Source organism: Manis pentadactyla, chromosome 15 (assembly GCF_030020395.1).
Source record: "Manis pentadactyla isolate mManPen7 chromosome 15, mManPen7.hap1, whole genome shotgun sequence".
Classification (NCBI taxonomy): Eukaryota; Metazoa; Chordata; class Mammalia; order Pholidota; family Manidae; genus Manis; species Manis pentadactyla.
The window spans coordinates 37,513,838-37,528,428 of NC_080033.1; the positions used below are offsets into that span (position 1 = coordinate 37,513,838).

At 47.5% G+C, this 14,591-nt stretch overlaps 1 protein-coding gene across 1 annotated transcript in view; it reads left to right on the top strand.

The window, feature by feature from the left end:
• Positions 1-11,485, top strand: part of NOD2 (nucleotide binding oligomerization domain containing 2) — a 34,635-nt gene extending 23,150 nt beyond the window's left edge. Inside the window, 7 exon segments of the mRNA XM_057492680.1 lie at positions 822-904; positions 1,299-1,300; positions 2,741-2,823; positions 3,303-3,386; positions 5,068-5,151; positions 8,754-8,837; positions 10,269-11,485. Coding sequence (XP_057348663.1) covers positions 822-904; positions 1,299-1,300; positions 2,741-2,823; positions 3,303-3,386; positions 5,068-5,151; positions 8,754-8,837; positions 10,269-10,341 — 493 coding nt within the window. The 3' untranslated portion in view covers positions 10,342-11,485.
• The last annotated feature ends 3,106 nt before the right edge of the window (positions 11,486-14,591 follow it).

Genomic DNA, 14,591 nt, shown 5'->3' on the forward strand with positions numbered 1-14,591 from the left:
CCAAGTCTGCCCAGCACACTCACAGCTCCTAGTCATTGGCTGGGAGCAACCTGGGGCAAACAGCAGCTGGGGCTCTTAGCTACACAATCTGCTCAGAGGTCTGAGAGGCCACCTCACCCCTTCTTGAAGGGGATAATAATACCCACCCTGCAGGACTGTTGTGAACCAGAGAGAGGCTCAAAGCATATGAAAACCCTTAGAAAAGATGAAAGCATGTTATGATTCCCGGAAGCCTGGGTGGTGGGTGAGAGCTCTGGGGATCTCTCTGAAACTTCCTGACAATCTGGATTGGATGAACTGCCCCTCTCCCCACCCCCCCACCCCACTCAGCAGGATCCCCTCCTCTCTCCCAGCCACCTGGGCCTACCCCAGGCTCTTTCAGAACAGGTATATGTTACCCACAGCAACAGGAAATCCAGTAAGGCTGCAGGGGACACACAGTCCAGCATCTGGGGGTGGCTGAGGCAGGAGAAAAAGGTGTGACAGTGAGTCACCCTCGCTCCTCTGGGAAAACTACCCCCCAGGACAGCTGCCTATTGTGGCTCCTGCCTGTGCCTGTTACACTGCTTTGCAAAACAGGTCTCTCCACTCCTTTCCCTTTGCTGGAAAATGAAGTTGTCAGAGCATTTGAATTAGCTCCCTGAGGCATGAATAGCACCAACCGCATCTGCATGTGCTTGGCAGAAGCAAGAGGACAGGCTCCTGAGTCCTGAGGGAGGTCCTCGAAGCTTTTGCCCTGCTTCTCTGTCCAGGTCACCCTTCCCCCTGCCGTCCCAGGCCTGTGGGCACCAACACTCAGCCTCCTCTGTCTTCCCTTCCAGACTGGGGAATAACCACATCACGGCGGCAGGAGCCCAGGTGCTGGCCTAGGGTCTCAGAGCCAACACCTCCCTGCAGTTCCTAGGTTGGATTCTGGGGCACAGGGGTCAGTGTGAAAGGCTTTGGGGCCTGTGAAGATTTAGGGGCAGGGGAAACTCTTCAGCCAGAAGGCCCAGAGGCAGCCCGGGCTACAGTGGGGAGGCAGGCAGGGAGGGAGTGGGTAGCCTTGGCTGCCTCAACTTGCTTTTCACTAGATAAACAGGAAGTTCAGGATGTCTGGGTTAGGGGAGGGCAGTGCCCATGAGCTGGGGGCAGGAAGTCCGCTGGTCCTCATCATGGGTGCTGAGGCTGTGCTTCTTGCCTTTGCATGTACACTGGAACTGCTTGGGAGCTTCTGAAGCACTAATGAAATGAAATATCTAGAGGCAGGGCCTAGGAATCAGTAATTTTATAAAGCTTGCCAGAGGATGTGCAGCCAGGGGTGGGAGCAGAGGAAAGAAGGAGCTAGGGAAGGCTGGAGACTGGACTCAAGGTGGGCTGGGGCTTTACCATGTCCTTCGGAGCTCTTGCTTGCTATGGGGCCATGCCTGGCCTGGCAGGGAAAGGAGAGGAATCAGACACAGGCTGGGAGGGTAGACCCACAGACCGCCGGGCTCAGAGTGGGCCTTCCTCGGCAGAGCGACCACCTCCCAGTGTTGCACCTGTGTAGGCCCCTGCAGCCTGTCTCCTGCCCTGGTATGAATTGGGTCCATTTGACAACAGCTGGGAGTTTTACAACCCGAGAATAACCTTCGGGCCTTGGCATTCCAGCCCATTTCACAGGCCGGCAAATTGCCACAGCTCAGTTTGACCACAAGTGGGACTATGTTCCTGGGGAGATCAGCACCATTTCCAGGTTGCATTAGTAGCCACACAGAGTCTAGAGCAAGGGTGGTCCCAGCCCCACTGAGCGCTCTCCTGCTTGTGGTCACATTTGGTATATCTGGGGTATGTATCTTTCAACACCTTTACAGCACCTGTCTGGAACAGGCACTGTTTAAAACTCCCAAACATTATCATATGATAAAACTGTTCTAAATATTGCTTTTTTAAAGATTTAACAATATATCTTTCACATCATTATGACCTCATTTTTAAAGACTAGCTGCTTAGTCTTTGACTGGTTGGATGTCCATAATCTGTTTAATTGGTCTCAGGTTGATGCACACTTATGTCCAGGCTTTTGCTTTTACAGTGTCATATCCCTGGAGCACAGAGCAGTGTTGGCACATAGCCAGAGGCCAACTAGTTACGTAGTGAAAGTGCAGGGCACATTCTAGTTCAGCTGTCTGCTCACTTGTGCACGTACAGGTCCAGGCTAACTTACCATATGTTAAATAGCTGGGTCACAATGTAAGAGCTTGGCTCCATCTTGATGTTTCCAAATTATGGTGGGTCTGAAGAGGACGACCCAGAAGGCGAAGGAGTTAGACACTGTGAAGGAACTGGGGATGTTAAGAAGGAGCAAGAGATGAAGAGCTGGCTTGTGGAAGAAGAATGAGACTTGTTCTGGGTGGTCCCAGAGGGCAGTCAAGGGCTTGTGGGTGCAGTTACTAGGAAGCAGCTCTGACCTAAATGTCAGCAAAAATATCACAACCATGTGAATTTCTCCCATCCCTGAGGGTATGTGCTGGGTGGGCCACTACCATTCTATAAGTCTGAAGCAGCTGAAAAATGTGAGTGAAGTTTGGCCATCTCTCCAAAGAAATGGGGGCAGGTCCACTTTGCTGGAGCCTAGGAGCCCCACTGAGACTTTTCTGGAATTGGGTGGAATTCTTGCCCCTCTGGCTGGGGCCATAAAGTGGAGGGGCACTATTAATGCATGTCTACCACATAGTAGGTGCTCACTGACTCACTGATAACTATTTGTTGGCCTTTTCAGTTTCTGGGGAATTGAGGTGGTGGCAAGGGGACCCAGGCCTTGTCTGAAGCCTTGGGTGGTCTCCAGAGCTTGACGTGGCTCAGGTAGGCCTCAGTATCTCTTCTACCATTGCCATGCGGAAGCCAGTGCGATGAGGGAAGAACCTGGGCCAGTTCAGACAGTCTTTGAACTTTGTTTTTACTCTCCTCTGATAGGCAGTGGGATGTGAAGGAAAGACCATTGGATTTGGAGTCAGGACACTTGAGTCTTTCTGGATGTCCCTTCTTCCATTAAGGATCTTGATTCCTTGTCTGTAAATTGAAGATCTTGGGCTAATCAGATACATTTTATCTCAAGGACCAATTCCAATCTAGTAGTGGCTGCCCAGGACAATGTGTTGGGAAGGATTGTGAGGCTGCTCCTGGGCTTAATGAAAACATGCACTGTAATCAAATAGCAATGCTGAAATGGAGCAGGTGAGAGAGTGGGGCTCTGTGTGCCTTGCATTGTGCCCTTCGTGGCTTAACTTTTCTCTGAGGTCCCTCCCAGCTCTGACATGTTTTTATTCCCTGATTACATGCAGCCTGGTGGGGGACGACGTAGGCAGTGTGGGTGCTGAAGCCTTAGCACTGATGTTGGAAAAGAATGTGGCACTGGAAAAACTTTGGTGAGTTGGAGGGATTCCTTGCCCTGGGAAGGCAGATAACAACAGCCTCTGTTCATTCCCTGGCCTTATCTGTGAAAGCAGCTGTGTGGGGAAGACAACAGTGGGTGCCTGAGTGACTGGGAGATTGTGTTTATCCTTCTATGTCTGGGTGGCATGATGCTTATAGAGCCTAGCATATAGGTGCTAATTCTTTTTATTTAAGTATTTTTTATTGGTTTGTTGTTTTTTTTTCCTGCCTCCATGTGGCAAAAGGTTTGAGAGCACAGACTCTGGAATTGAGCAGGCTCAGCTTCAGAGCCTGCTGTAATCTCTGGCAAGTTAATCTCTGAATGTTAGGTTTTTTACCTGTTAAATGAGGGTATGGCTACTTCTGACTATAAAACACTGCTATAAGAATTAAATGACTTAATGCCTGTAAAGGGCTTAATATCATGCCTGGTGAATGTGTAAGCGCTCCATAAATATTAAGTTGTCATGGTGACAGTATTACTACGGTTATTATTGATGCTGCAGTTACTCTAGTACTATGAGTGTACTACTGATACTCTTATTTCAAAGTGAATGTGAGTGGCTCAGAAACTGGATGTCAGAGTCAGGGTCACTTTGGAAGGTGGAGTGGAGTTCACAGGAAGTTAAAAGATGAACCATGAATCATTCTTATACTGGTGACTTGACACTGATTGCAAATTTTCCATCCTTTAGATGCCACTAGTGTGGTCTTCTTATGACATGTTCTGGGCAGTTCTAAGTTATATCAGGGAGATAAAATGCTGATTTTTTTCCAGGAAGCAGAAGGGCACTGAAACATACGAGCATTGTCACAAAATGAATATCGTGGATGGCCCTTGGCTGTTGGCAGGGCTCACTAGCTCTGCCAATGTACCACTGATTGCATCTTGATTGGATTTTACCACTTGGAATTTCTTGTTAGAGGAATGCCTCACTGTGCGTGTATCAGTTCTGACTACATTAGGTTGCAAGTCACAGAAAACCTCCATCTGCAGTGGCTTAAACCTGTAAAGGATTCTTTAATGTCTGGGGGTGGGTAGTATAGGGCCGGCATGGTGGCTACATGGGGTCAGCAGGGGTCTGCACCCTGTCTCTTGGTTCCATCACATCCTCAGTATGTGGCTTCATCCCTGTGGTTGGTTGCCTCATGATCACAAGATGGCTGCTGCCTCTGCAACTCTACATCTGTACTCCAGGAGTCAGCCTGTACATCCAGGAAGGGCAAAAGGCATAGGCTAGCTGGTTTTCTCCCCATGAAAGAGCATTTTCCTTGGAGCCCCACCTATCAGCTTCTTCGCCTTATGTGTTAATGTCCATGTGGATGTCACTTGGCTGCAGTGTTGAGTGGGAAATGTAGTTCACCAAGCCTGTGGCTGCCCCAAATGAAATCAGGCTTCCATTAATAAGCAAGAAAGGGAAAGTGGTTATTGGGTAGCTGGGACATGAGGGAGCTTCTTATATGGAGGAGCTCTGGGGTGAATTCTCTGCCAAAGATACCTCTGGAATCCAGAACCCTCACAGTCTGTTTTATCCTTTCTTTCTTTATCTGTAAATGTGGATTTTCAGATGCTGTATTTTCTAAATGGGAGGCAAGTAGGTTAATCTTTACTGACATCATCTTTCATAATGAATGTTACCATATCAACTGGGCTTTCTCTTTTATTCTTGCCAGTCTGGAGGAGAACCATTTCCAGGATGAAGGTGTGTGTTCTCTTGCCAAAGGACTCAAGAGAAATTCAAGCTTAAAAGTCCTGAAGTAAGGAACCCTTAGGCAGGAGCTGGGACAATAATGACTGGCCTTGGGGGAGGGTTTTACTGAATCAGAGATCTGGACAGCTTCCTGCCTGGTTAATCACACGAGGCGACCTGGAAGAAAACAGCTGGTATTGTCTGGGTTCCCCCAAACACAGGCAGGCATTCTAGTCCAGGTTGTTTACTTCGGAGGTGGTCTCAGCAAACACTGGTGAGAGAGTAGTGAAGTGTAGCAGGGAAGGGCGAGTGTGTGGTCTAGCCAGTTATCATCCAGGCAGGTGGTCCTCAGAGGTGCTGGGGAGCTCCAGGATCCTGGAACCAATCGAGGCATGAGGCTGTGGGGGTGTGTATCTACCAACTATCTATCTTTCACTGGCTGATGTGTGCTTGTAGGAATACTAATTTTCTAGCATTTCTGGCTTGCCCTGCACATGGCTGAGCATGCTCCCAGGGTCAATAGAAAGTCCTCAGGCAGAGAGTGAAGGTCTTCGCAGCAAGCAGCCCTCAGAGTTGGAGCTGGAAGCTGAGGGAATAGAGCAGGGTGCTGACAGCATCTGCTCCAGGGCTTTCAGGACTTGCCCTCCTGCTCTCCAGGGGCCCTTTCTGGCTCAGGCTGGAGAATTCTTTTCATGGTCACCTCCAGTGGCGACTCCTGTTGCACTGTGCAGGCAGGCATGCCTATGCTCATTTTCATGTGCATTCCTTCCTTCATTTATCATGCATTCACACTATGGTAGTCCTCCTTTATCTGTAGAGATATGTCCCAAGACCCCCGTGGATGCCTGAAACCACAGATTGTACCAAACCCTATATAATCTAAGTGTTTTCCTATATGTATATACCTATGACAAAGTTTAATTCATAAATTAAGCCCTGTAAGAGATAAAAAAATAATAAATAAAACAACTATAACAATATACTGTAGTAAAAGTTGTGTGAATGTGGTCTGTCTCTCAAAATATCTTATGTACTGTACTCAATCTTCTGATATTGTGAGATGTTAAAATGCCTGCGTGATGAGATGAAGTGAGGTGGATGATGCAGGCACTGTGAGGCAGCGTGAGGCTGCTGCTGACCCTCTGACCAAACGTCAGGAGGAGGATATCAGCTTCTGGACTATGGTGGACTGCAGGAATTGAAAGTGCGGATAAGGGGGACTACTGTGCATTCATCCACTTGTGTACTGATAGGAGAAATGTTTCTGGAGCACTCTACCAGGTGCTGTTTGAAGCACTGAGGATAGACTGGTAAAAAGGGCAGAGCAGGCCCTGCTCACATAGCTCTTATATCCTAGTGGGAGAGAAAGATAATGAACAACTAAACAAACACATAAATAAGATCATTTCTCTAGTAATAAGGGCTCTAAAAAGAATGCAAAAGGGAACTTATGAAGAGTGACTGGAGAGGGTGGCATTACTGCCCCTTGGTCAAGGCCTCTCTGGGAAGGTGGTTTGAGTTGTATCCTAAATAACAAAAAGGTTCCTGCCAAGCTGAGGTCTCAGGTAAGCGCCTTCTGGGTGGGCAGAAGAGCAAGTGCAAAGGCCTTCTGCAGAAACAAGCAACTGGTTTTGACAACAGGAGGACCTATGTGGTCAGACCATAGTGGAGGGTGGTGTGGCACAGAGGTGGGGGGAGCTGGTCACATAGGCTTCAGGCCATGGGACGGATTTGGGGTTTTAGTCTAAGGTCACTGAGAAGCCTTCAGAGGGTTTTAATCAGGACAATAACATGATCTGATTTACATCCTAAAAAGATCGTGCTTGTTGCTTTGTGCCAAACAGGTGGGAGAGGGGTAAGATGGGAGTGGGGAAAGCAGTCAGGAGCTCCTGCAGTCAGAGAGCACTGGATCAGGTGGATGGCAGTGGAGAAAGCTGGTGAAAGGGGCAAGAGCTCATGGAGGCCCTATGGGTCTGGGAGCTGGAGGGCTGGGCAGTGGCAGTATTGGTGGAGAAGCAATCAGGGGACCGCTGGTGGTGGACTCGGAAGGCAGAGCCCCAGTGCCACAAGAAGAGGGACAGTGGATGTGGGCAGGAGTCCAGCTAGTGATCATCAGGGGCTTGTGCCCATGGTCTTGAGGCTGGCACCACACCAGCCATGGTGCCAAAGGTCCCACTTCAGAGGGACATCAAGGCACCATCAGATGGCTCCTTCTGCTAAAGGAGGGTGGCATCTGCCCTGGCAAATGTGTCCTAGGGAAAACACTTGCCTTCAGAGACAGGCAGACAGCTGCCTCGGGAGAGCATCTGCTTCGCTGCCAGCCCGCCAGCCACACTGGCAACACTTGTTTGTGTTGCTTTGCAGGGCTTGGCAGTTGCCAAATGTTTGGGGAAAACACTTCCACTTGTCACATGGGGAAACTGGGGTGGGAGGCCTGGGTGAAGCCTGGATTTGTCTGAGCTGGGATGCCAGGCTTTGCACACAGGGATGCCTTTGGCAATACTCAGTTTATTATTGACCAGGTGTGGATGTGGTAAATTTGTCCTCCCTCATTGTCAGATTTACCCCAGTTGACCTCGACAGATGCCAGGTAATGACAGCAAGGATTATCCCATGCTGCCTTTTGGGGATTCATATAATTGAGCACCACTGAATATCATCCCCCACTGCTTCTCTATAAAAATCAAGCTTCTTATACAGATTAAAAAAAAAGATGCCTACATCCTTCTTTTTCCAGGCATATCTACCGCCAAGTGTTGGTTGAGAGTGTGGGGTCTGGTGCCTGATGGCTTGGGTTTGGACCCCAGCTCCACCATGACTAGCTGTTTCTCCTTGGCATTGTGCTTCAGTCTCAGGTGTAAATAGAGATACTAATTGGACCCTTCTCTCAAGTTGGAAGCACTCACTGACATGATATAGGTAACCAGCTGGCACGTAGTAAGAGTTCAATAAATACAGGCTGTTATTATTATTTGTGTTGCCTTAGGTCAGCTTCTGAGAAGGTCCTGAAAGTGTGGAGGTGAAGGAGGTGGTGGGGATTTTCTAGAAGGCCCAGCTCTGAGCAAAAGAACACCTGGGCATACGTGACCCTTTCCCTGCTGTTCCTGACAGCGTACCATCTTCCCCTTCCCAACCTCATATTTTTCAAATCCATGTTCCTGGCCCTCAAGGCCTCCCAGATGAAAATATTGCTGTTCATTGATTATTTTCTATCAGTTAAGTGTGGTGCCAAGTGCTGTAGAATGTCAGTCTTATGTTTAATTCTTTTACTCCATGCGGCAGTTACATTCTAAGGTCCATTTGACAAGATGAAGAAATTGGGACTAGTTTGTAGGAGATCAAAAGGAAGCCATGGGGTAAGCTGGATTTAAACCCAGGAAGTGTGGCACCCAGCAAGTAAAATACACATACTTAAACACCTTCTGGAGTAGCTACTTAATTAGATAAATGAAGCTGGTGAACATAGGAGAGAGGGGTGCCATTTTTCTTCGTGTTGAGCCTTTATGCATGAACTCCTTGGGAATCTCAGACAGGAGAGGGGCATGTTGAAGGGGCAGGTGGGCTTCCGGATGCCGGCCAGCTCCCAAAGCCTCATTTGATTGGAGAGGCTCCGGAGGAGAACTGCGAACCATGCCTCCTTGAAGCTCACCCTTCCATCTTCTTCTCCAGGCTGTCCAACAACTGCATCACCTACCTTGGTGCAGAAGCCCTCCTGCAAGTCCATGAGAGAAATGACAGCATCCTGGAAGTCTGGTAGGGCCCCTGCATAGGCCTCTTTATCTCTCTGAAACTCAGTTTTCCAATCTGTAAAAGAGAGCTAGGGAGAGAGGAACTTGAGCAATTCTAAGACCCCTTCTGGCTCTGACATTCAGTGGTGTTCTGCAAGTGATGGATCTAATTCTGTCTGGGAAAGATGTGTCCATGTCTCTAAGCAGGAACCAAGTCTTTCATTTTTAATCATGAGTATCTCTGTTTTAGGTAAAGAGCTCAGCTCCTGCTCTCCTGGGCATTGTTATACCTGCCTTGACAGGCCAGGGCTGTAGTAACAGACCCTGTGCAGGTCTGGATGGAGGCTCCACAGGATGGGAACTGCTGCACAGTGTTTCCAAGAACTTCTAATTAAAAGCCATAAACCATCATGTATTTGAAAAAAGTATCAAGTCACAGCCTCAAAGACTGATTTTTCTTCTTTCCAGGGATCTATTTATCGCTCAGATAATAAATAGAAAGTTTCCCTGGTTTAACGTGTTAGGAGTGAATGTCACTGTTTTAGGCAGTAGGCTAGAAACCAATGTTTTAAAAATAGGAGATTCCCTGTAACAATCTGATATTTTAGGGTTTTCTCAAAATAGCTGGCCACTCTGGACCCGCATTCAAAATGCCAGTAATTAAGCAGAGTAGAGGAAGGGCTGAGAGAAGGGTTAACCAGCTCAGGCTGATCACAGCCCCACCAAAGGCCCCCTTTGGCTGCTGTTTATTACTTGCCTCATCCCTGGAATCTTGTGACCCCTACTGTAAATATGCAGACTTGACCCTCCCCTTTAAAGTATATTAAGGCAGCTGCAACTGTAGATATCAAAGGATGAAGTTAAAATATAAAGACTTCTAAAAATCTGCCTTGTAATAGAGAGATTTTTCTTTCTGTATGACTGTGTAATTCCCATAGCCTGTGAGGTCCTCAGATCCTGGGCAGAGTATGTTTTTTGTTTTTGTGTTTTTAATCATTGTGCAGTTCTAAGAAATTCTGTGATCCAGACATTCTGAGTTCCAGACATTCTGTGTCTGAGGGGAGCAAGCCAGCATCAGGTTGATATTTTAAGGGTTCTGATGTTATTTGCTGCCTGTGGGTGGAGCTTGGGAGGGCTTCAGGATTTGCTCAGTACATTCTTGACAGATTCTGCTGTTGCCTGAAAAAGAATTGAGGCCTTGGGGAGTCAGGGCTGGCTGGCTGGATTCTCTCTGCAGAGACCTGGGGTCTTGTTTCATTGTGCACAGTGATTCACAAGCTGCATGGCTGACAGAGGGTAAAATCAGTGTAGACTTTCCTCCCAGGTGAGCTGCAGCTGGGCTGGGGGGCCAGGCCATCCAGGAATGGGTTCAGAAAGTGGGAGTTCAGGAAGTGGATTGCAAGCACTGCTCTGGTTCTGTCAACACTCAAACCTCTCTTTGCTTTATCCCCTTTAGGCTCAGAGGAAACACTCTCTATCCAGAGGAAATTGAGAAGCTCAGCCATAGGGACACCAGACTCTTGCTTTGATGTCTCTAGGCCAGCATTCATCTCAGTCTGTTTGTGAAAAGGCCAGGAGTTTGGATCTCAGAAGATGGATTACATTTGGCAGCAGCCCATCCAGATGGAGCCCTGTCCTGCCCAGGGTGAGCACAGTAGGTCACCTTTGTTCTGGCAGAGGAAGGAGCATCAGTGCCCTTTGGGGCCCAGATTCGGAAAGCCTGCTTTTGCCATCAAGTTCTTTGCACAATTCAATCTGTGGAACGTAGAAGAGGGGCTGTCCCCCTCTGCATGATGGGACCAGCGTCCAGGTGATCTGATGTGGGTCAGGGGGCCAGCAATGTTACTGAGTGTCTTGGGTGTAGAGACTTGGGCCCATGTGAAGGACCCCATCCACCCTGCTCACAAAGGGGAGGGGCATTCAGGAAGCCCTGTCATGTTTCACTCATGGGTCATTCCTCCAGGCTGTTCCCCACATCCAGTTCCTCCTCATCCTGGATCCTGCAGGACCCTGCACACGGTGCTCCTTTGTGGTTGAGGATTTAGAATACTGGTGTTTTCAGCTTTGCTATTTCCCTGATAACTACCCCCTGCTCCCTATCCTCACCCAACGTTTACCCCCCAACATGCAGAGTGCAAAGGGCTACTTTACCCTGCTCTCCTTTGTGATACTTAAGACTATTGAAAGGGGACACATGACAGCCATTTGTTTCCCAAAACAGTCTAGATTTTGAAGATTTTTTCACAACTGGTATCACACGTGGACTTTTATTTCCAGTGAAATCAACTACTCTTCAGTTAAGCCTTTGGAAACAACCACCCATTTCAAATGCAGCTTTTAAAAATGGATCTGGGCCAGCATTTCTAACAGCCCCACTGGGTCTTTGGCTGATGCCTGTGAACTGAACTCTTTGACAGCAGACTTCCAAAATATATTCATAAAAGATGATTCAGTGTTGTTTGTGCTAGAATGCTTTAGGATATAAAATTATGGATCAAAAGTTTACAGGGGCAAAATCAAAGCCTTTCCTTAAAAGGCCAATGTTTTTCTGGGTTTTTCAAAATGATGCATATTGAAGCCTTTGTAAACTGTCACGTACTGTGCAAGTGTTATTATTTAAAACATTATTATTTGTGAAAATTGGGGAATATTTATAAACCACTTTGTGTTATTCTTCCAAGCTTATGCTTTTATGGAAAAAACATGACCATGAATTTTATGCTGTAAATAATCAGAAAGAAGAAAACTATTGAGTCACCAAAGCGATCTTCACTGTTGCCAATTCATATGTATTCTGGAACACTGTTAGATATTAAAGCACAACTTTCCACTTGAAGGGGGAAAATAGTGTTTTGACCAGATAATTTGTTGCTTAAGGCAAAAACAACTCTCAGAAATAGCCTTGCCATCAAAACACTTTTGGCTTTGGCTTAGAAAAGTTTAACCCAGCGTGAAGTTTTAAGCTGTGCGGCAGCCTCATGGAGCATCGGCTGAAAGGCTGAGGCAAATGTGAGAAAGTCCCTAGGTCCCCCTTGCTTCTCTCCAAGTGGCTCCAGGAATCTTTAGCTGGGCCTTGTCGAAATTATTCTTAAGCTGCCTTTAATGAGCAAGGGCTCAGGTGGCTGCTCAGCAAAGTGAAACCTGCTTCTTTGAAAGGTTGCTTGGATGCCTGGCTGGATAGATGCTGCTGCATCTCCCTGGGCTCTGAGCATCAGCGTGCCTGGGGTTCTCTTTGTTGGTGGTAGGTCCTGTACGGACGGACCATTGTTTCAGAGGAGATGAGGGGGAAGGTGGGTATGTTTACTCTGAGGAGTAAACACAGTGGACATTTGCACAGCACCATGTTGGATGGTAAATTCGTCTTCCTTAAATTCATTCAGCAATTATTTATTAGCCAGATATGTTAGGATGGTCACTGGATGAACACCATCCCTATCCTCAAGGGACTTAATGGTGTAGGGAGAGGGAGAGGCAGGCAGGAAACAGGTTAACTGGAAAATATATAAAATAAGGTCCATGTGCTAAGTGCTAGGAAGGAAATAAACCAAGGTCCAGGGGAGAGGGAAACCTTCCGATGAGGGTTGGTCAGAGACAGGTTCTGTGAGGAGGTGATAGGTAAGCTGTGATCCCAAGAACAAGAAGGGGCTGGCCCTGCAAAGACAGAGGGGAGAGACGAACATTCCAGAAACGGAGAACAAGTTGTACAAAGACCCTGTCATGGGAAAGAGCTTGATATGTATGGAAAGAGCTTGGTAGGTGTGAATAGTGGTTCCCAAAATATCCAACTCCTAATTCCTGGAACCTGTGATTGTTACTTATATGGCAAAAGGGGCTTTAAAGATGTCATTAAGATAAGGCTCTTCAGATGGGGAGATTATCCTAGATAGCTTAGATAGATCCTAAGTGTAACCGCAAGTGTCTTTATATGAGAGAGGCAAAGGGAGATTTGACACAGAAGGTGGCAATGTGACCACTGAAGTAAGATCAGTGCTGCTGGCTTTTGGGGTGTGGGAAGGGGACCCATGGGCCAAAGAATGCAGCTTTTGAAACTGGAAAAGGCAAGAACACACACTTTCCACTAGAATGTCTGCAGGGAGTGTAGCTCTGCTGCCAACTTGATTGCAGCCCATTTGGGGCTTCTGGCCTCCAGGATTGTAAGAGAATCCATTTGAGTCATTTTAAGCTACCTGGTTTGTGGTAATTTGTTACAGCAACCACAGGAAACGAAGACGGTAGGTTTGAGGCAGGCTAAGGGGAAAGTGTTATCACACAGGTTTGCAGAGCTTTGATAGGGCCAGTTCCTGAGGGGCCTAGTTGGCTGTGGTCAAGAATTTGATCTTGATCTTAGAATGTTGGCAAGTCATGGAAGAGTTGTAATGCGACCCAATTACGTTTAAAGATCTCTTTGGCTCCCTAGTGGAGAAGGGATGGGAATGCATGGGGTGGGAGTAGGTGGAGGGGGATGTGGAGAGACCCTGTGGAGCTATTGCAGAGAAGAGGCAGTTGGCTGCCTAAGGTCCCGTTATTGGAGGTGGAGAGAAGAGGATGGATTCCAGAGACATTCTAGAGGTTGATCCCAAAGGCTTACAAATGGAATGGATCAGAGGGATGCGGAAAAGGGAAAGCTCAAGGATGACACCTGGATTTTTGACTTGAGTAACTGGAGGACTGGGAGAGACAGGGAAGAAACAAGTTTGGAAGCACTTCTGTTTTGGATTGTCAAATGGAGAAGTCAGCTGGAGATGCCAAGTTACGGTGTGCGTCTGGAGCCTGGGGGCGAGTCACCGCCAGATGTAACATTGTACGTGTCCTCAGCATCAGAAGGGGAATGAGGTCCTGGATAACATGACTCAGGGAAGAGTTCAAGAGGGACCAGGGAAGGGTGGCTCAGAGATCATGATAGGTGAATACTCCTAGAGCTCAGAGCAGAAGCTTCCTAACTTTCCAAAGTCCAGCAGATCCACCAAAAGCATTTTAGGCCTGTGCAGGTAACTTGTGAGCTAGGACTCTTAAACGTTCTCCAACAGGTCAGAGTTTACCTGAAAGGTGAGTGCTTGTTGTGGCCAGTGGCTTATCCAAGTGCAGACAGATTTCGGATTTGTGGCTAAGAATACATAATTCTTATCTGCAGGAGAAAAAGGTATCAGAGCAGGAGAATTTTGTAACGAGCCTCAGACTTTACTTCTATTCACCATCATTCTAGAAGAAAAAAAAAGTCCACCTGTTTTACGCCCTCTAGAGCCAAAACCGGATTCTGAAATGAACACACCCCACAGAAACGTGGGAGGTGGAATCACATTCCAAGCAGGCTGAGTTGAGACTACATACAGCATCATCTCATTATTGCACCAACACATCTTCACGCCTCTTTCCGCACTCCGGAGACTGGTGCAGCCCAGTGGGTGGAACACACAGCACCTGGCACACACCCTAGCAATGCCTGTGCATAGGAAGTGCATAGCCTCCAGCCCTGCATGGCTGGTTACAGGTCAACAGCAAGGTCATGAATGACATTAGGGACCAGCCCAGGTCATTTCCCTTGGAGAATTACACAGAGAGAGACCGCAGTTGTGCAGTCTGGCAATCCAAGATCTTTGGATTCTCCAAGGTTCCCCTTTTTGCTCTAAATTTAATCTTACTTATTATCATTTCCTGAACAATGTACCAATCCAAGACCTTAAGTATCACTCCTCCTATTATTAATCACCCTAAAGGTATTTCCTCTCAGGAACACTCTGTCCCTTTTTTACTTGGAATAACTTCTTTCTTGACATCAGTT